The sequence below is a fragment of the Lithobates pipiens genome, unplaced genomic scaffold (assembly GCF_037356315.1).
Source record: "Lithobates pipiens isolate NorthernLeopardFrog02 unplaced genomic scaffold, aLitPip1_a1.2 Scaffold_27, whole genome shotgun sequence".
In the NCBI taxonomy this organism is placed as follows: domain Eukaryota; kingdom Metazoa; phylum Chordata; class Amphibia; order Anura; family Ranidae; genus Lithobates; species Lithobates pipiens.
In genome coordinates this window covers 215325436-215345944 of record NW_027507788.1, presented here as the reverse complement: position 1 = coordinate 215345944, position 20509 = coordinate 215325436, and the positions used below count along the sequence as shown (strand labels likewise).

The 20509-nt window shown below is 46.6% G+C and overlaps 1 protein-coding gene across 12 annotated transcripts in view; it reads left to right on the top strand.

The window, feature by feature from the left end:
• Positions 1-20509, top strand: part of CAMTA1 (calmodulin binding transcription activator 1) — a 2106456-nt gene that overhangs the window by 1865524 nt on the left and 220423 nt on the right. For all 12 annotated transcript variants that reach the window (XM_077458256.1, XM_077458247.1, XM_077458246.1 and 9 more), the window contains one exon: positions 6642-6776. In XM_077458256.1, the coding sequence (XP_077314382.1) occupies positions 6642-6776 (135 nt within the window). The remainder of the gene's footprint in view (positions 1-6641; positions 6777-20509) is intronic.

The following is a 20509-nucleotide window of genomic DNA, read 5'->3' as shown; positions in this document are numbered from 1 at the left end:
GTCCATACTTAAACTTCAGCTTAAACCTCCCCAAACTGGAGCTGAAGGGTGCTTTAAAGTCCAACTCAAAGGTCAGGATTACTGCCCCTTTGCCTCCAGTCCAGAGGACACATACCTTTTCATCAAAGGTTCAGTCTGGTAAGTTTATATGTCCACTTTGCCCTGCTTTTGCTTTGGTGGTTGGTGGTTCTGAAAGCTGCAGGAAGCCTGCTCTCTGCAGTATTCTCCTGTGGATCCAGGGCGAGTGGAGGAGCCTTGACACCCTAGGGCAGTGATGGGGAACCTTGTCACCCCAGATGTTTTGGAACTACATTTCCCATGACGCTCAACTACACAGCAGAGTGCACGAGCATCATGGAAAATGTAGTTCCAAAACATTTGGGGTGCCGAGGTTCGCCATCAACGCTCTAGGGTCATAGGAAGGGGGTTGACAAGTCTAGATGCCCCATGATTCTCCAACTAGACTTGGGCTGAAAGCTGTAGTGAATATGTACAAGCCCTGACGGTCATCCAGATGGAAAACACTTGTGCATAGCAAGAAAATCCTCCTTCTCGGCATATTAAAACTGAGTCAGGAAAAAAAAATGGCCCCATGAACCAATGGTTTCCTCAGTATTCTCCTGTGGATCCAGGGCGAGTGGAGGAGCCTTGAAACACTAGGGCAGTGATGATGAACCTTGTCACCCCAGATATTTTGGAACTACATTTCCCATGACGTTCAACTACACAGCAGAGTGCACGAGCATCACCGAAAATGTAGTTCCAAAACATCTGGGGTGCCAAGGTCCGCCATCAACGCTCTAGGGCCACAGGAAGTGGGTTGACAAGTCTAGATGCCCCAAGATGCCCCAACTAGACTTGGGCTGAAAGCTGTAGCGAATATGTACAAGCCCTGGCGGTCATCCACATGGAAAACACTTGTGCATAGCAAGAAAATCCTCCTTCTCAGCATATTAAAACTGAGTCAGGAAAAAAAAAATGGCCCCATGAACCAATGGTTTCCTTCCTGTGCTTCACGCATCAGTCATATGGTGGCGAAGATCCGCCAACTCTGCATTTACATTGTTTCCATTATTATCTATCACCTGACAATGCAGTGCAGCAAAGTCTCGCAATGCCTTGTTCCCCGCTTACCTATTGTTGTTTTTTTGCTGGTTCAGTAAATATCACCTGAACATACATTTCGAGGCCGGACACAAAGGAAAAAACATCTGTTTAGTAAACTGCTTGCTTTTATTTTACTGGTGATGAGCTAATGTGAGATAACGCAATCTGACATATTGCCAATCCTAATTGCTAATGTGTCTAAAGTCCCCGCTTACTTGAAGCTTTTACATTGGCTGTCAGAGCCGTACAGGAAGGGACAAAGCCGGTCATATTGCTAATAGAGGCTCGTTAGCATGCTATCAATATCATTACCGAAAAAACAAAAACAAAGGCTTCTTCTGTGTTTACCTAAAAATTTCAGTGCAGATCATCTCATTTTCCAACGATGATGGAAGAAACATTGAGAAGGCATAGAAACAATTTAAAACAACACTTTACACATTTTTCTATTTCTACCCAATCTAGACAAGCTTTTTTTTTTCAATTTTATTAATATAATAAATGTAAAAAATAGATTTAGAAAAATATAGAAAATGTAGCTTTAGGCCATTAAGTGGGAAATCCTCCATAATTCTATAATCTGTCGCTCTCAGTGGAGAGCGTTGGATCAATAACTGTGGTATGATCATTGTTATTATACAGCTGATATAAAAATCCCCATTGATTTTTTTTTTGATTTTTTTTAAATCCCCATTGCATCTCCTTCAGCTTGGCGTAGAAATCATAGAATGCCTGTACTGTCAGGGTTGCAGGATCCAAAAATAAAAGGTGTCTTAGCATCCAGGGTACATGCATTCTACCTGGTGGCACTGTGGATACCTGAACAAAAGAAGGATCCAGGGCCTTGTTAGGGACATTTTTGTGTGACAAGTGCAGTGGCCGGGCAGATAGATCAGTAACGCTGAGCCTGTGGTTTTACCAGGTTCAGCGCTACTGAGTTGCACTGCGGACAGGGTGTCTGGTATGGGCACTCCAGCTTCAATACCAACCCACTCAATGCCTCCACGAGTGATGGATCAGACAGCCACCTCTATTGCCTTAATGGATGGCACTACCCTTGCAGGCAGGGCCACTGATAAGGGGGTAGCATCAGCCCTCCTGTATGGGGCTCAGGCCCCATCAGATCAACAGGAGGACCCAGGCAGCTTTATGGCACAGGCAGTTCCCCCTCCCTGCAGCAGAACTGGCTTCTGCTACTCTTCCTCCTGCCGACTGTCAGCTGCTGCCAGATGAGCCACAAGAGCATCAGTTTCAGGGATTGTCCCCCTCCCTCACCTTAATCACCCCCTCTCCTGTCCAGGGTCTCCTTCAGCCACAGATTTGATACCCCATGCGATTCCCCCCCCCCCCCCCCATGCTTACTATGCTTGAGTTTGTGAATGAACAGGGAGCTTCTGTATAGAGTGCTTCCTATTCATTCATACTGTAGCAGCTGAGACTGCAGAGAAAGGATTGGGGATCTGTGTCCTCAATCACTTTCTCTTTCTCAAAACTGAGACACCAAGGAACTGTTTAGGACCCCTCCCCTGGGCTATGAATAATTTAGAGAATAATTAAAAAAAAGATAGTTAAGGGCTCATTTACATGGCTACTCTGGCCACGTAAATGAGTGGTTTGTTCATGCGGATGGAGCTGTGTCCGGGGTGCACCTGCACAACCCACACACCCACCAAGGCTTAGGGAGCTCCGTCAGGTAGGCTGTTTGGGGGTCCCATGATTTCTAACAGAAGCCCTGCTGGCAGGAACCAATGGCCCACTAGATAGTAAATGCTGGAAAAAGGTGAAAATGATAGCGTCTTTTGTATTACTCATTTGGCCTAACGTTTGTGAACACTTGTTTATCACACCTACCTATAAGGCAAAGACATTTTAGGCAGTTGTGCTCTTCCAACCTTGTCGCATACAGTTTGGGGAGGACCCTTGACTGTGCCCCTGTGCACAAAGCCAGCTCCATAAAGACATGGTTTGATGAGTTTAGTGTGGAGGAACTGGAGTGTCCTACACAGAACCCTGACCTCAAATCTACTGAACATCTTTGAGATGAATTGGAATACCGATTGTGAGCCAGATCTTCTCATCCAACGTCAGTATCCGACCTCACAAATGGACACACATTCCAAAATTGTGTGGAATTCCTTCGCAGTAGAGTTGAGCCAATTCCATAAAGACATAGTTTGACCAGTATGGTATGAAGGAACTCATGTCCTTAACAAAGCCCTGACCTCAACCCTCCTGCACACCTTTGGGATGAGTTGGAATGCCTATTGTGAGCCAAGTCTTCTCATTCAACATCAGTACCTGACCTCACAAATGTTCTTTTGGCTGAATGGACACAAATTCCCCACAAACACGCTCCAAAATATTGTGGAAATCCTTCCCAGAAGAGTAGAGGCTGTTAAAGCCACAAATAGGATTTGGGCAATTCCATATTAGAGGCCATGTTTTGAAACAGGCTTTCCTACAAGCTTGAATAGGTATGATGGTCTGGTGTCTACAAGCTTTTGACCATATAGTGTATTTTGGATTACAGAGCAGCAAGGGACATGGGGGGTTAGGGGAACAAATGTGTTTTTATATGTATATGCTTCTGAAGAACCTGGCTAGATCATCCAACTTGACTTGGCCACAATCCAGATCTCCAAATCACATTGGCCACATTTATTTTTCATAGACCACTCAATCCTCATCAGTAGCAATCCAAAATGGGTATTAATATTTCTACATAAACTAATTTGCTTTTTAGGAAAGTACTGGAACATTTAGCGGTGGTAATAGTGGTTGTAAATCTCGGGGCAGAAGGATGAAAATGCTATTTTTACATTAGCAGAATAAATTATGGATGGTAATTACGTGTTCGTTGTAGCTAAGGATGGAACAAACAGCACAAGTACCATCGTGCGTCACTACATTCAGCCGAGATATATGGTGCCCCCAAATACAGCTTGATTGCCGCACCGGCCGGCCATAAGACCCGGAGATGAAAGAATCTGCCAGCCACCCCTACCGATAATAAACATCTCCATCTGGTTTATGAGAGATTTATTAAACCCCGACGCCACCTTTTCCCACATTTTCAACCCACTTCTGTCGGTTACTGATGAGACAATCTTGTCAATTTCATTGTACTGGCAAGGTGGAGGCTGAGATTTGTCTTGCCTGGTGAATATTCACAATCTGCCTACAATGTATTCAAGTAGCAAAGGGGGTCTGTTGGCCTCCTTACTAGTTTACTCAAGGTATTGCAGAGTATGTACAGTTGGAAACCTGAATGGAAGGGGGCAGTTATGCTCTGCAGTTCCATTAGTGAACAGATAAGGTCACCCTTATGCCGCGTACACACGAGTGGACTGTATGGCATACTTAGTCCGTCATACAATCCGACGGACAGTCCGTACAGCACGATGACGTGTACAGCACGTACGACGGGACTAGAAATAGAAAGTCCAATACACAGCAAAGCACCCTTCCGCCGTGTAAATCCTTTCTGAGCATGCGCCATTCTTAGTCCGTCGAACTAGCCTACTGACGAGCGGATTGTCAGCTGAAACCAAAGTACGACGGACAGAATTTCGAAAAATCCAAAATACTTAGTACTCCAGACTGCACGCTGAAAAAGTCAGCTGAAGCCCACACACGAGCGGACTGTCCGCTGAAATGTGTTTCGACGGACTAAGTACGCCATACAGTCCGCCCGTGTGTACGCGGCATTAGACCCCTTTACTAGTTCACTTATGCCGCGTACACACAATAGAATTGTCCGGTGTACTTAGTCCGGCAAACAATCCGGCGGATAGTCCGGCGGACTTTCTACCGAACGGACTTGGCCACACACACGGACACACGGAAAGTCTGGCGTTTGCTAGCGCGATGACGTACAGCACGTACGACGGGACTAGAAAAAGGAAGTTCAATAGCCAGTAGCCAATAGCTTCCTTTTTCGTACTTGCTTCTGAGCATGCGTCATTCTTAGTCCGCCGGACTAGCATACTCACAAACGTATTGTCCGCTGAAACCCCAAGTCCGGCGGAAAGATTGGAGTGCAAAACTACTTTCTAAGTCCGCCGGACTTTACGCTGAGAAAGTCCGCTGAAGCCCACACACGATCGGATTGTCCGGTGAAATGCGTTTCAGCGGACTAAGTACGCCGGACAATTCGATCGTGTGTGCGCGGCATGAGTGAACTCTTTCTCCCAGTTGAGGAAATTGTGTTACAGCTACACAAGCAGGGCAGTGCAGAGAATCTACCTCCATTATGCTATGCAGCAACAATGTATATCGAGTGCAAAGTAATGTATATAATATTGTAATCAACTACCCATACAAGCTCCCAAGACTATATACCAGTGGCCTCTAAATTACAGCCCATGGGAAGGAATCTGCCCTTTGCTTGGCTTTATCTGGCCCTTGGGGCACTATTGCATCCAATCACATCTTCAATGGGGTATAATTCCTGCCACTAACACCAACAATGGGGCACTTTTCTTCCTACTGACACCATTGAAGGGGCACAATTCCTCCCACTGGTGTCCATAATGGGGCACTATTCCTCCACCTAATACCAGTGATGGGGCACTATTCCTCCACTGACACCAATGACGGGGCACTATTCTTCCCACTGATACCAATGATGGGGCACTATTCCTCCCACTGACACCAATGATGGGGCACTATTCCTCCCACTGATACCAATGATGGGGCACTGTTCCTCTGACTAATACCAATGATGGAGCACTATCCATCCAACTAATACCAAAGATAGGTCACCAGTCCTCCACTGATACCAATGACGGGGCACTATTCTTCCCACTGACACCAATGACGGCGTACTATTCTTCCCACTGATACCAATGATGGGGCACTATTCCTCCCACTGACACCAATGATGGGGCACTATTCCTCCCACTGATACCAATGATGGGGCACTGTTCCTCTGACTAATACCAATGATGGGGCACTATTCCTATAACTAATACCAAAGATAGGGCACTGTTCCTCCACTGATACCAATGATGGAGCATTATTCCTCCCACTGATACCAGTGATGGGGCACTATTCCTCCACTAACAACAAACAAAGGGGCACAATTTCTCCCACTGACACCGTCACCAATGAGAGGGCACAATTCCTCCCACTGACACCAACAATGGGGTGCTATACCTCCCAATTGCACTAACCATGAGGTACAATTCCTTCCATTGACACCACCGAAGGGGCACAATTCTTGCACCTGACCCCAATGATGGGACACTTTTCCTTTCAGTGACACCAATTGTAGGGCAGAATTCTTCCTATTGACACTGACACCAAAGACAAAGCATGGTTTACTACTACTATTACCATAGGACATTTTGTACTCCCACTGACCACAGTCCAGCCCCTCTAAAGTCTGAAAAACAGTATACTGGCCCTTTGTTTGGAGCCTCTGCTATATACATTGCTCTAGGTTGGTAGGTTAAAATGTACATTTTTAAGTCCTACATTGAGCTGTTTGGCTGAAGTTTAAATGATGATTTGTATCCCTTCCTGTCTTGCAGCACATGACACCGGGCTGGTCACTCTTCAGGTTGCCTTCAACAACCAGATCATCTCCAATTCTGTGGTGTTTGAGTATAAGGCCAGAGCTCTTCCGACACTGCCTTCCTCTCAGCATGACTGGCTCTCCTTGGACGGTAAGTGCCCAATCTTTCTGAGAAAAGGTCACGCTTTCCTGGACTGCTGCCAAATAATTCGCTCCTCATAAGGATATACATACCATTTTATGCCTTAAAGCAGACCTGTGATTAGCACACTGAGGCCAAAGAAACATGTTTGCTTTAGAAAATGTGGTCAGACGTTTAATTAACAATCTGTCATAGTCTTACCTCTACTTTCGTGATATAATAGATGTGCAGTGTATCTAAATAACACTTTGAAGTCCAGTAGGTACCAGATTGTGACCACACTGCCCAGAGAGCTCTATGGTTTAACAGACCTGGTCAGACACACCCCCTCTTATAACAGACTTGGGCAGACACGCCCCCTCTTATAACAGACTTGGCCAGACACGCCCCCTCTTATAACAGACTTGGCCAGACACACCTCCTCTTATAACAGACTTGGCCAGACACACCCCCTCTTATACCGGCTTGGCCAGACACACCCCCTCTTATAACAGACCTGTCCAGACACATCCCCTCTTATAACAGACCTGTCCAGACACACCCCCTCTTATAACAGACTTGGCCAGACACACCCCCTCTTATACCAGCTTGGGCAGACACACCCCCTCAGACCTGTCCAGGCACACCCCCTCTTATACAAGACTTGGCCAGACACGCCCATTCTTATAACAGACTTGGCCAGACACACCCCCTCTTATAACAAAGCTGGTCAGACACACCCCCTCTTATAACAAAGCTTGTCAGACACACCCCCTCTTATAACAAAGCTTGTCAGACACACCCCCTCTTATAACAGACCTAGCCAGACACACCCTCTCTTATAACAGACCTGGCCAGACACACCCTCTCTTATAACAGACCTGGCCAGACACACCCTCTCTTATAACAGACCTGGTCAGACACACCCCTCTTATAAAAGACTTGGCCAGACACACCCTCTCTTATAACAGACCTGGTTAGACACACCCCTCTTATAAAAGACTTGGCCAGACACACCTCCTCTTATAACAGACTTGGCCAGACACGCCCCCTCTTATAACAGACTTGGCCAGACACACCCCCTCTTATAACAGACTTGGCCAGACACACCTCCTCTTATAACAGACTTGGCCAGACACGCCCCCTCTTATAACAGACTTGGCCAGACACGCCCCCTCTTATAACAGACTTGGCCAGACACACCCCCTCTTATAACAGACTTGGCCAGACATGCCCCCTCTTATAACAGACTTAGCCAGACACACCCCCTCTTATAACAGACTTGGCCAGACACACCCCCTCTTATAACAGACTTGGCCAGACACACCCCCTCTTATACCGGCTTGGCCAGACACACCCCCTCTTATACCGGCTTGGCCAGACACACCCTCTCTTATAACAGACTTGGCCAGACACACCCCCTCTTATACCAGCTTGGCCAGACACACCCCCTCTTATAACAGACCGGTCCAGACACACCCCCTCTTATAACAGACTTGGCCAGACACACCCTCTCTTATACCACCTTGGGCAGACACACCCCCTCAGACCTGTCCAGGCACACCCCCTCTTATACCAGACTTGGCCAGACACGCCCATTCTTATAACAGACTTGGCCAGACACACCCCCTCTTATAACAAAGCTGGTCAGACACACCCCCTCTTATAACAAAGCTTGTCAGACAGACCCCCTCTTATAACAAAGCTGGCCAGACACACCCCCTCTTATAACAGACCTGGTCAGACACACCCTCTCTTATAACAGACCTGATCAGACACACCCCTCTTATAACAGACCTGGTCAGACACACCCCTCTTATAACAGACCTGGTCAGACACACCCCTCTTATAACAGACCTGGTCAGACACACCCCTCTTATAAAAGTCCTAGTCAGACACACCCCCTCTTATAACAGACTTGGCCAGACACACCCCCTCTTATAATATACCTGGTCAGAAGTACCCCTTCTCTTCCTTAAGCACTACAATTCTATGTGAGGACCCTTGTGATGTGGTGGGTGGCTTTAAATAGACTATGTAAGGTTAAATTACTGGACGGGGAAGGCAAGATGTTAATTTCCACTAAGAAAAAGGTAATTTCTAGTATTTCCATGTGCAAATCAGTTAAAAAAAGGGGTTGAGATTAGCGATGCCATACAGGTCATTCCTCAGTGTCTCCCCATACACTTGAATCCTTCCCTCCCCTTCCCCATTCCTGGTGTAATGGCATGGTGTGCTGGGGTGCTGAGGGTCTATTGTTGCTGGGGGGGAATATTTTGCTGTAAGGGGGTTTATTGTTTCTGATAGGGGCTCTATTGCTGCTGGGGGTCTTATGTTGCTGGGAGGGGTCAATTGTTGCTGGCTGGGATCTACTGTTGAGGGAGGGATCTATTGTTGGTGGCTGCTGGAGGGTCTATTGATGCTGGCTGCTCAGAGATCTATTGTTTCTGACGGGTCTATTGTTGCTAGGGGGGTCTATTGTTGCTGGGGGGGTCTATTGTTGCTGGCTGCAGAGGATCTATTTTACTGCATTTCTTGTCATCATTAATAAATTCCATACATATTACTTAGCACTACAAAATGATATTTACTTTTGTAGTACCTAAAAGGGTCATTACTGGGTAGGGGGTGGAGACAAAGAATCACCCAGAGGGAATTTTTTTTTCTCTCAACAAAATGGGGTTACACTTTAAGCCTCCAGCATCTCCCAACAGGGGCGTAACTACAGGGGTCGCAAGGGTCGCCATTCTGACCCAGCCCCATGCTCCAGGGAGCCCATGTGGCTTCCCTCTACACCTGGACATGAGGAGCAACATATAGAGGAACTGATGCCCTCCATGTTCCTTCGGCACCTGAAGAATGCCCGCTTTTCCTCTTCTCCCGCAGGCATTCAGTGGCTGAAGAAGGAACATGGGGGACATCAGTTCCTCTATATGCCACCCTTTCTTTCCGCTGCCCGTGGGCCCCTCTGCTCTCTCTTATCCTCCCCTGTGATCTTCCCCAGCAACGCCAACTTCTGTGCTCTCTCCTGCCCCCCTCTATTTTTCAGTCCCAGTGCTTTTTTCTGACCCCCCCCCCCCCCCCCAGAAATGGCAATTTCTGTGTTCTCTCTCACATCCCTTCCAGCTTCCTTCTGCTGCCTGTGAGCCCCTCTGCTCTCTCCTGCCCCCCCCCCCCCCCCGCCCCATCGTCTTCTACAGCAACAACTTCTGTTCTCTCTCTCTCCCGACCCCTCCCTTCTTTGCCGGTCCTTGTGCTGTCTCCTGGCCCCCCCTTCTCCCCCGAAGCTCTGCTAGGCCCCCCTCCCCCTTTCTCCTGCTGGCTGCTGCGGGGGGGATGTGTCAGGATGTAGAGCAGAGAAGTGGCCGGTCAGTATGTAATTTACCGGCCCCTTCCTTGTCTGAAATGACAGTGATGTCAGTGATTGCTACTGATCAATTACTCTGTCCATTCATAACTGAATTGTAGTAAACTGTGTTTACTATGCTTCAGTTTGTGAATGAACAGGAAGCTCTATACAGAGATATTCCTGTCCATTCATTCTGTGCAGCTGAGGCTGCAGAGATAAAGATGGAGGGCTGTGTCCTCAATCTCTTTTCTCTGTCTCAAAGAGGTCTGTTTAGATCCCATGATATCTCACCAAAGCCCCCCAACGAGGCTCCCAAATCAAATTCAAAAAAATAATTGTAAAAAATATTGTAAAAAAAAATAAAACGCTAAAAAATAAGTAAATACACTACTGACACCAGTAGTGGAACTACCAGGGCCGCGCTTACAACCTGGCCCTGGCGTTCCACCACTGGGCTCTGAGGTCAATTCATGGTTTCTTGCACATGGAGCCCTGAAGGTTCTCGTTACGCCTCTGTCTCCCAACAACAGTAAATATCAGCCCTGGAGAGATTAGTAAAGCCCAAAGCATCTCCACTCTTTCCCGGCATTGCCATCCCTTTAAACTGACGCCGGGGCCGCAGTATTTGCTTTGAAGTGTTGCGCTCTGCCTGCCTATAATGAATCATCCACCTTCTAACTGCTTATATTGTATCGGTACAAAGTTATCAGTCACAATTAATAAACAGTGCGGCAGGAGAGGTAACGTCTGCCGGAGAGCGCAGCTTGTACAGAGCTCCGTAATGAATTGGAAAGACCGGCAGCGCACTTGTGAAGTAACTGACACGTTCCCGGCAGCATTCCATGACTCTGGTAAAGTGGGAGCTGCTTCATATTTATTTTCCTGGATCTGGCAGTTGATTAAACTTATATTGCATTTGAGGCTCTGGAATCAGAATGGTGCTTAGGGAGCACCCTGAGCCTGGACACAGGCCTCCTACCATCCAGCCATCCACTGAAGGTGCTGCTTTATTAGCCAATGAGGCCCCAGCATATTATAGGATGGTAAGGCAGTATGCCCAACCGAGTCAGAAGTATCCTATTCGATAAATTGGCATGTATGGCGTGATTAGTGACGTGTGTATACAAATAATATAGTGAGCTCTTCGAAAAGTCCATTTTGAACTTTCTTGCTGGCCTCAGACACTTGATGCAGCACCTCTTTAGAGACCGAAGTAGCTCTGGGTAAACAGATTAGGAGAGAAGGGGGGCGTGATCTGAGTGTAGTATAAAATGTATTTATTGAGATGAAAGAAAATTGGCAACTTACATAAACCGTTAAAAGCACAGGATCACTAATAGGTTAGGGCTTCTGGTGGAAATCTTCAGCGCAGCAGGATATCTTGGTGTAAGCGAATACACTAAATTGCCAATTGTCTTTCACCTCAATAAATATATTTTATACTACACTCAGAGTGCGCCCTCTTCTCCCCTGATCTAGAAGTATTCTATTAAAACACAATGCTCCCCCCTTTGATTCACATCAATGTGTACCAACATCCCATTTGAAATACTGCAAGCAAACACATAGTAGTTTTGCTAGGTTGGTATATACTGAGAATACATATTTAAAGAGGAGCTCCAGTATCCCCCCCCCCCCAAAAAAAAATAAAGTCATCAGCTACAAATACTGTAGCTGCTGATTTTTAATATTAGGGCACTTACCTGTCCAGGGATCCAGCGATGCCCTCACCTGAGCCGATTCTTCAATCGGCTATGAGGTGCCGATACCAGCATCTTTACTAAGGTTTCCTGATGCGCATGCGCAAAGTGCACTGAGCTTTGTGAATGGGCTGCAGTCTTCTGGGACCTGTGAAGCATCCCAGAAGGCTGTGGGAGAAGGAGGGAACCGAACTTCCTGCTCAGTTTGCTGTGGAGAACTGAGTCAGAAGTGGGAACGGGTACCTGTCAAAATCAGGTACCCGCTCCCCGTCCCTGCCAAAAGTTGCAGCGGAGGGGGGGGGGGGGGAATGGAGCAGACAAGCGGAGCTTCCCCTTTTGGATGGAGCTCCACTTTAAGGTAAAAATATAATTTTATTGAGATATATAAGAAATATATTACATAGTTTAAAAGGGTACGGCTGATTATTTTGGAGTTGATTACTTTATACATCCCTATATGTCCTATCATCTTATATTGATTTACTAATACACAGGCCAATATATAGATTTTTATCAATTTTTTTTTCCTAAAGTCTATCATAAATAGATTAGCGCTTCTCAACACGTTTCGTGAACCAAGGTCCACTTCTTCAGGAAAGCATGAAGTATCTAAAATCATATAAACAATATTATAATGAAATACCAAAAACTTTTTAAACCAGCCACAATCTAACAAAAATAAATAAAAGTGTCCAAAGTTTTGTGCTGCCAAGATTCTGACCTGGGGGGGGGGGCCGCGGGTAGGATACAGAGAGGAGATTCTTGGCAGCAACACACAACTTTTTACACTTTTGTTGGTTTTTGTTTGACTGTGACTGATCTGAAAGTGGCAGTTAGTAGATATAGGTAAGTGCATCTTGTGCGGTGTAGAAAGATATAACGTGGTTTTGGCATTTGAGGATAATATTGTTTACGTCATTTTAGGTACATCATTCTTCTCATGCTCTCCTGAAGAAGTGGACTGTGGTTGATGAAACACGTTGAAAAGTGCTCATCTATTGCTGATCAACTTTATTTAAAAGAAGAGTAATAATAATCCATGCTCTGGTCTATTACTTAGCAAGTCAATATAAGATGATAGGTTATATTTGAGAACGTATAATGATGTAGTTGTCTTTAGACATGTGCGATTAGTTTCGTACGAATCTCAAATTCGTACGAGTTTCCCTAAATTCGTACGTTCGGGAGGATCCGAAATACGAATTGCCATGCGTCCGAATTTTGTACGCAATACGAACTTTTGTTTACGAATTTCGGATCAGTTGTCGTCGCATCGACAACTCGGTCATTATGCTTATTATGAGGGGCTCCCACCATCCCTGTGCTATGCTGACTTCCTCCTGGGGCTGTACCCCTGCTGTGCTCATTATGAGGGGTTTCCACCATTCCTGTGCTGTGCTGACATACTGAGCACAGCAGGGGTACAGCCCCAGGAGGAAGTCAGCACAGCACAGGGATGGTGGGAGCCCCTCATAATGAGCACATGGCTGCCATGCACAGCTTCTCCAGTTTTGATCCCCCGCACTGTACGGGGTCACCGGGGATGTGCGGGGTCACTGGAAATTGTTTGGTGTTACCACGCATGTGCTCTCCGCACATCCCCGGTGACCCCAAACAGTGTGGGGGGGATCTATGGAAACTGGAGCAGGCGAAAACTGGACCAGCGGTGCATGGCAGACAATCCGCTTCTCTCTTTCTCATCTAACGAAAATTCGTATTTCGGATAGGAAATTCTTCAACGCAATTTCATATTTCGGATAAAAACCAAACTTCCATCAGCATCGACTGCCATATTGAGGTATATATTTTTGCCTTCAAATTCATCGTAAAGAATGTTCGTACAAGTTAACGAGCCTAACGACAATTCGTATTTCGTACGAATTGAAATTGAATTTCGGACACGAAATACGAAGTACAAATTAATTCTAATACGAGCCGTAACGGAACGTAACAAAACAAATTTATTGACGCCGCCCATGTCTAGTTGTCATCAGACCAGGAATAGCGGAATAATCTCCCAATAAGGCAACTGTTCTGGTGACACCCTCGCTTTTTCTTCTCACGTCTTGTTGCGACTTTAGGACTGGAAGTAATCGGAAATCTCCCCAGCCATACACAGACAGCTCACACTTTTTAGCACAGGAGAGGAGCCTACTGTGCAAGACTGAAGGGAAGGCCGGAGTTCAGATTTAAAGAGGAAGTAAACCCTGATGGGCAGGGCAGGACTTAGGGTGGTGGGGGCCCCTGGGCTTGAGTCACTTTGGGGCCCTACCCTCTATACATTACCGTATTTATCAGCGTACAACACACGCCGGCATATAACACGCACCCCAAGTTTAGGAGGGATTTTTAAGGAAAAAAACTTTTAGGAGGGAAGTTTAAGGGAAAAAAAATTACATTTAAATGCCCATCGATGCAGCCTCATCAGTGTCCATCTGCAACCTTGTCCATCCATCTGCAACCTTGTCCAGTGTTATTGCAGCCTTGTCATTGCAGTCTTGAAGTTTAAAAATGGTGCCGCCGAGATACAGAGTCCTGTGCATCTTGGCGGCTCTCGGGTCCTCACGCAGTCCCGAGCGTAGCCGAGAGTACTCGGCTCGGCTCACAGTCACGCCCAGGCCCTGTGTTATGTTCCTCATAGGACGGGACTGTGAGCGGAGCCGAGCCGAGTACACTTGGCTATGTATCTCTGCGGGGCCCCCTACTGGGCGGGGCCCATGGGCTTGAGCCCAGTCAAGCCCAATGGTAAGTCCTGCCCTGCTGATGGGTTTACTTCCTCTTTCATTCCCTGCAAAGGCAAAGCATAATGAACTACTATGCATCGCATCTCATAGTAGTCCATTATGTGTCACTTACCTGACACAGGAGCCAGCGAAGTCACCGCTGTCCCCTGTAGTCCGGGTCATCCATCTTCTCGGTGGGGTCTCGCAGCTCCGCCGCTGTCATTCGGCGAAGCTGTGATGACGTCACTCCCGCGCTTGCGCACGGGAGCCGACACGCGCGGCATCTCCGTCGTTGAAGATGCCGCGCTCAGTGCGGCTGCGTGCCGCTGTCTACGGCGCATGCGCCGTAGACAGCGGTGCCTGTCTTCGGGCAAATATCTCCTAAACTGTATAGGTTTAGGAGATATTTCTTGGACCTACAGGTAAGCCTTAATCTAGGCTTACCTGTAGGTCAAAGTGTGTTGTAAGGGTTTACAACCACTTTAATGTCTATGGATTTCGCTGGTTGTGTTTTGCTTGGATCGTGGCTTTACTTTCTCGCTGAGATGTGGAAATGGGAGCCAGCTGCCTTCTCTTCCTCTCTATATCTTGAAGATAAATGCCCCGTATCTTGGCAATATTTTCTCATCTGTCCCCTAGATGAACACTGATTTCACGTTCTAAATGAAGTTGCCTAGTTCTATCTTCATTGCTGCAGTTGGGCTTTCTTGTCCTCTTCTGAAAGTGATTAATTACCTACATATTTTTTATTCGTGGTGGCAACGTACATTTGTTTTGTTAATAGAGACGTCCCTTTTTTCCAGATACTATTTCTTTTTTGCTTGATGTTGTGTTTCCGAAGAACAACAGATCTCAGTATGAAGAATGACCTATTTATCTGGGTGCTCGGGAGGAGGATTCTCTCTGTTCGAGGCCTGTACTGGCCGCCCAACATATCCCATTATAAAGAATGACCTCTTTTTTCCTGGGCGCTCGGGTGAAGGATTCCCCTTGCTCTGGGCTGGGACTGGCCTCTCAACTAATCCCAATGTGAAGGATGACCTCTTTATCAGGGTGCTTAGGTGAAGGATTTTCTATGCTCCAGACGGCCACCTAATGTATGCTTATAGGACTAAATTGGCCCTAGTATATATATGTATGAATGTGAGTTAGGGACTGATGTGAATGTAAAATATATGTAAGATCTGTGTAAATTGTCTGCACTATATAAATACCTGGAATAAATGAATATGAAGGATGATCTTTTTGTCTGGGCGCTTGGTGGAGGATTATTTCTTGTTCAGGCCAAGATTAGCCACCCAATGGATCCTGATATGAAGGATGATCTCTTTTATCTGGGTGCTCAGATGGAGGATGTGCGCTGCTCTGGGACCAGACTGGCCAACCAATGGCTCCCAATATGAAGGATGACCTCTTTATCTGGATGCTCAGGTGGAGGATTGTATCTGCTCTGGGCTCAGATTGGCCCAGAACAGAGCCAACCAATGGATCCCAATATGAAGGATGACCTCTTTATTTGGGTGCTTGGGTGGCGGTATATCACTGCTCCAGATTGGCTGGCCAACAGATCCAGATATGAAGAATGGCCTTCTCATCTGGGTGCTTGCATGGAGTATTCTCTCTGCTCCAGGCCCAAGGCTGACCTCCCTACAAATCTCAATATGAAGGATGACCTCTTTATCTGGGTGCCAAGGTGTAAGATTCTCTCTGCTCTGGGCCCAGACCGACCAACCAACAGATCCAGATATGAAGAATGACCTCTTTATTTGGATGCTTGCGTGGAGGATTCTGTCACCTGCTGAACCCAGACTGGCCACCCAGTTGATCTAGTTATGAAGGATGATCTCTTTATCTGGGTGCTCAGATAGAGTATTCTCTCTGGTCCAGGCCCAGACTGGCCACCCAGTTGATCTAGTTAAGAAGGATGATCTCTTTATCTGGGTGCTCAGATAGAGTATTCTCTCTGGTTCATGTTCAGATTGGCTGCCCAACAGATCCAAATATGAAGAACTGCATCTTTATTTGGGTGGAGGATTCTCTCTGCTCCAGGCCCAGACTGGCCACCCAACAAAAACCAATATGAAGGATGACCTCTTTATCTGGGTGCTCAGGTGGAGGTTTCTCTCTGCTCTGGGATAGGACTGGCTGCCCAGCAGATCCTGGTATAAAGAATAATCACTTTATTTGGGTGCTCAGGGGGAGGATTCTCTCTGTTGCAGGTCCAGACTGGCCTCCCAGTTAAACCCATTATGAAGGATGATCTCCTTATCTGGGTGCTCGGGTGGAGGATTCTCTTTGTTCCAAACCCAGGCTTGCCACCCAAAGGATCCCAATATGAGGGGTGACCTCTTTATCTGGTGCTCGGGGTGGAGGATTCTCTCTAACCTGGGCCCAGACTGAACACCCAACAGATCCGGACATGAAGAATAGTCTCTTTATTGGGAATGCCTAGGTGGAGGTTTCTTTCTCCTCTGGGCTCAGATTGGCTGCCCAGCAGATCCTGGTATAAAGAATAATCACTTTATTTGGGTGCTCAGGGGGAGGATTCTATCTGCTGCAGGCCCAAACTGGCCTCCCAGTTACACCCATTATGAAGGATGATTTCCTTATCTGGATGCCCAGATTTCCACCCAATGTGATCCCGACATGAAGAGAATGGTCTCTTTATTTGGATGCCTGGGTGGAGGATTCTTTCTGCTCTGGGCTTAGATTGGCTGCCCAGCAGGTTCCAATAAGAAAAATGATCTGTGCAGCCTGATTCATGGCAGAAAGGAGACTGAGGAAATGCTTCCTCCTGCTTGCAGACTGATGACATCATCTCAGCCTAGGCAAAGCCACTGGACTTTAGCCTAAGAGTGACTTTTTAATAGCCATAGCCGGAATCTCCAGGATGGTTATATTAGTAGGAAGCAGCTTTAAGCCTCTTGTCTCACTTAAGGAGTTTCATATGACATGAAAAGAACAGGCATGAGATAAGTTGAAAGTTTTAATTTTTCCAGAACGTCTTGTTAAAAATGGTCGGGGTTGCACTGCTGTAACGCTTGCAATAATGCAAACGATATCTACATTAAAAAAAAAAAAACAATATGAATTAAGAAAAGAAATGATTTATTTTATTTAATCAAATTTTACCTTAGCAGCTCAATGAATGAAATTGAGAGTGTCCGCTTCAGTGATGGCGAAATCAATTTCCCCGAAAATCCCTCCGCTCATCCCTAATTATCTACAGCATTAAGAAGCAGCAGAGAGACTCGTGCCTCGCCTAGAGGGCTCCAAGTAAGAGGAACAGCCAGTTCTGTGACTATACTTTTTTGCTCCACAACTCTGGCCATGCTGTAGAGAGGGGGGAAGAAAAAAAAAATCACAAGTTTTGCCGCGATCTGGTCAAGAGCGGTCGTTCTCAGTCAACCATCTGCCTTTTTTGTACGGGGCAGGTGAAGGTAAAGCGGTGATATATTTGACTCCGGGATGAGGTCAGCTTTTAATGAGCCGTATGGTAAGCCCTGAACAGACTGAAGCAGAGATGTGAGCACAGGACAGCTGCAATGCAGAGGACCTTCGGGGAGAGAAGAAAAAAAAAAAAAGATTTTATAATTATACCAACCATGACTTGTAGAAGTTGCTTGGCTGTGTACACAGGCGTGATTGCAGCAAACTAATAAAGAGACAACACTGGAAAAGAATTATCTCCTGACCTGCTAGACTCAGGCTGCCTTGTGTGTTGCGGGCATGCTAGCGCACTTTAGTACTGTGTGTGCTGCAGTGCCATTCACTTAAAGCGGCACCCCAACCCACACACACAGTAGATACCAACGCTACTGGAATACAGGGATCACAATGCACATACCAGGCGTTGTGGTGCGCTGCATTGCCAAAAATAGCGCAGGGACGTTTTAATTTTTTTGTGCTGTGGTGCGTTGACAGCGCAATTTTAAATTAATAGAAAAGAAAAGGACTAAATATGGCGCAATATACAAAAAGGCATAAATGCGGCAACTTAAAGGTCCATCAGAGCTTAACCACCTTAGCTCCGGAATGTTTTACCCCCTTAATGACCAGAGCATTTTTTTTTTTTTGCGATACGGCACTGCGTCGCTTTAACTGACAATTGCGCGGTTGTGCAAAGTGGTACCCCAAAAAAAAAAAAAAATTGACGTCCTTTTTTCTTCATCAGTTTAGGCCGATATATATTCTACATATTTTTGGTTAAAAAAAAATTAAAAAATCACAATAAGCGTATATTGATTGGTTTGTGCAAAAGTTATAGTGTCTACAAAATAGGGGACAGACTTTTTTTTTTATTAAAGGGGTTGTAAAGGTAAATGTTTTTTCACCTTAATGCATTCTATGCATTAAGGTGAAAAAACATCTGACAGTGCCTGTGCCCCCAGCCCCCCCGTTTTACTTACCTGACCCCTCTAAAATCCCGCGCTCGCCCCCGACGTCCTCTTCACCACTCAGCCTGGCCGCTGATTGGCTGGAGTGGATGGATGGAAAGCAGCGCAGCCATTGGCTCGCGCTGCTGTCAATCACATCCACTGACGTGGAGCGCCGGGGGGCGGGGCCGTGTGATACAGCGAGCGGCTATAGCTGCCGGCTGTATCAGGGGAGCGCGCCCGCAGGTGCTTCTCACCATGTGAGGGAGCTCGCATGAACGTGAGAAGTACCTGTGGGAGGAAGCCGAGACAGCCGCCGGGGGACCCCAGAAGAGCAGGTTCGGGGCCACTCTGTGCAAAACGAGCTGCACAGTGGAGGTACGTATAACATGTTTGTTATTTAAAAAAAAAAAAAAAAATTTACTTTACAATCCCTTTCATTTATTTATTTTTTTACTAGTAATGGCGGGGATCGATGATTTTTATCGGGACTGCGACATTGCGGCGGACAGATCGGACACTTTTGACACTTTTTTGGGGCCGTTGACATTTATACAACGATCAGAGCTAAAAATAGCCACTGATTACTGAATAAATGTCACTGGCAGGGAAGTCGTTAACACTAGGGGGTGATCAAGGGGTTAAGTGTGTTCCCTGGGTGTGTTCTAACTGTGGGGGGGGCTACCTAGGACATAACAGAAGATCTCTGACGTCATTAGGCAGAACGGGGAATCGCATTGTTTACATAGGCAGTTCCCCGTTCTGCCTCTGTACACTGCGATCGTGGGTCGCTGGCTGACATTGAGTCCGCCGGACCCCCGTGGGCACGCTTTGTACACCTACGGCGGTTTGTGCTGGAGAGCCGACCTGACGCAGTATAATGATGGCAGCTGGTCGGCAAGCGGTAAATGCAGGTAAGGCACTGAGCGAGTTTAATTACCGCCTTAATCAGCCTCAAAACCCGTATATATTCATATGTGTTCAGGTTTAAAGGGATGAGGTGGCAACCCTAGTGTCCGCTGACGTCTGCCCCTCCATAGAGGAGACTGGAGGGTCCGATCAGGTCGTGTGAAAGGGGCCTTATGCTGCTAGCATTAGTACATAGATAGGAAGGTGTATCATATTTACTTGTTTTAAATAAATTTTTATACATTTCTTCAGTTACTTCCTGGTTTCTGGCCTAGGCAAATGATACTGTACATCGCAGGAGTCTTCAGGAAGAGAGGAGGGGTTTTCTCAACTAAGCACACCCTCCTGCCTGCATGCCTGAGCTAAGGGTAGATGGGTTCCAGGAAGTAAATGCTATAACATCATCAAGATGGGCATGGGCAGGAATGCTGAGGGGGGAGTTAAAGTGATTTCTCAGCAAAATAAACCATTGAGACATGGATGGATGGGGGGGAGTTTGCCCTTGGTATTAAAAATGAATTAAAGCGGAGCTCCACCGTAAAAAGAATTATTAAAAGCCAGCAGCTACAAATACTGCAGCTGCTGACTTTTAATAAATGGACACTTGCCTGTCCAGGGTGCCCGCAATGTCGGCAACAGATGACGTGCAATCGCTCGTCTCTTGGCTGCCCCCCGCCGCCATCCTCTGTCAGGGAATCAGAATCGC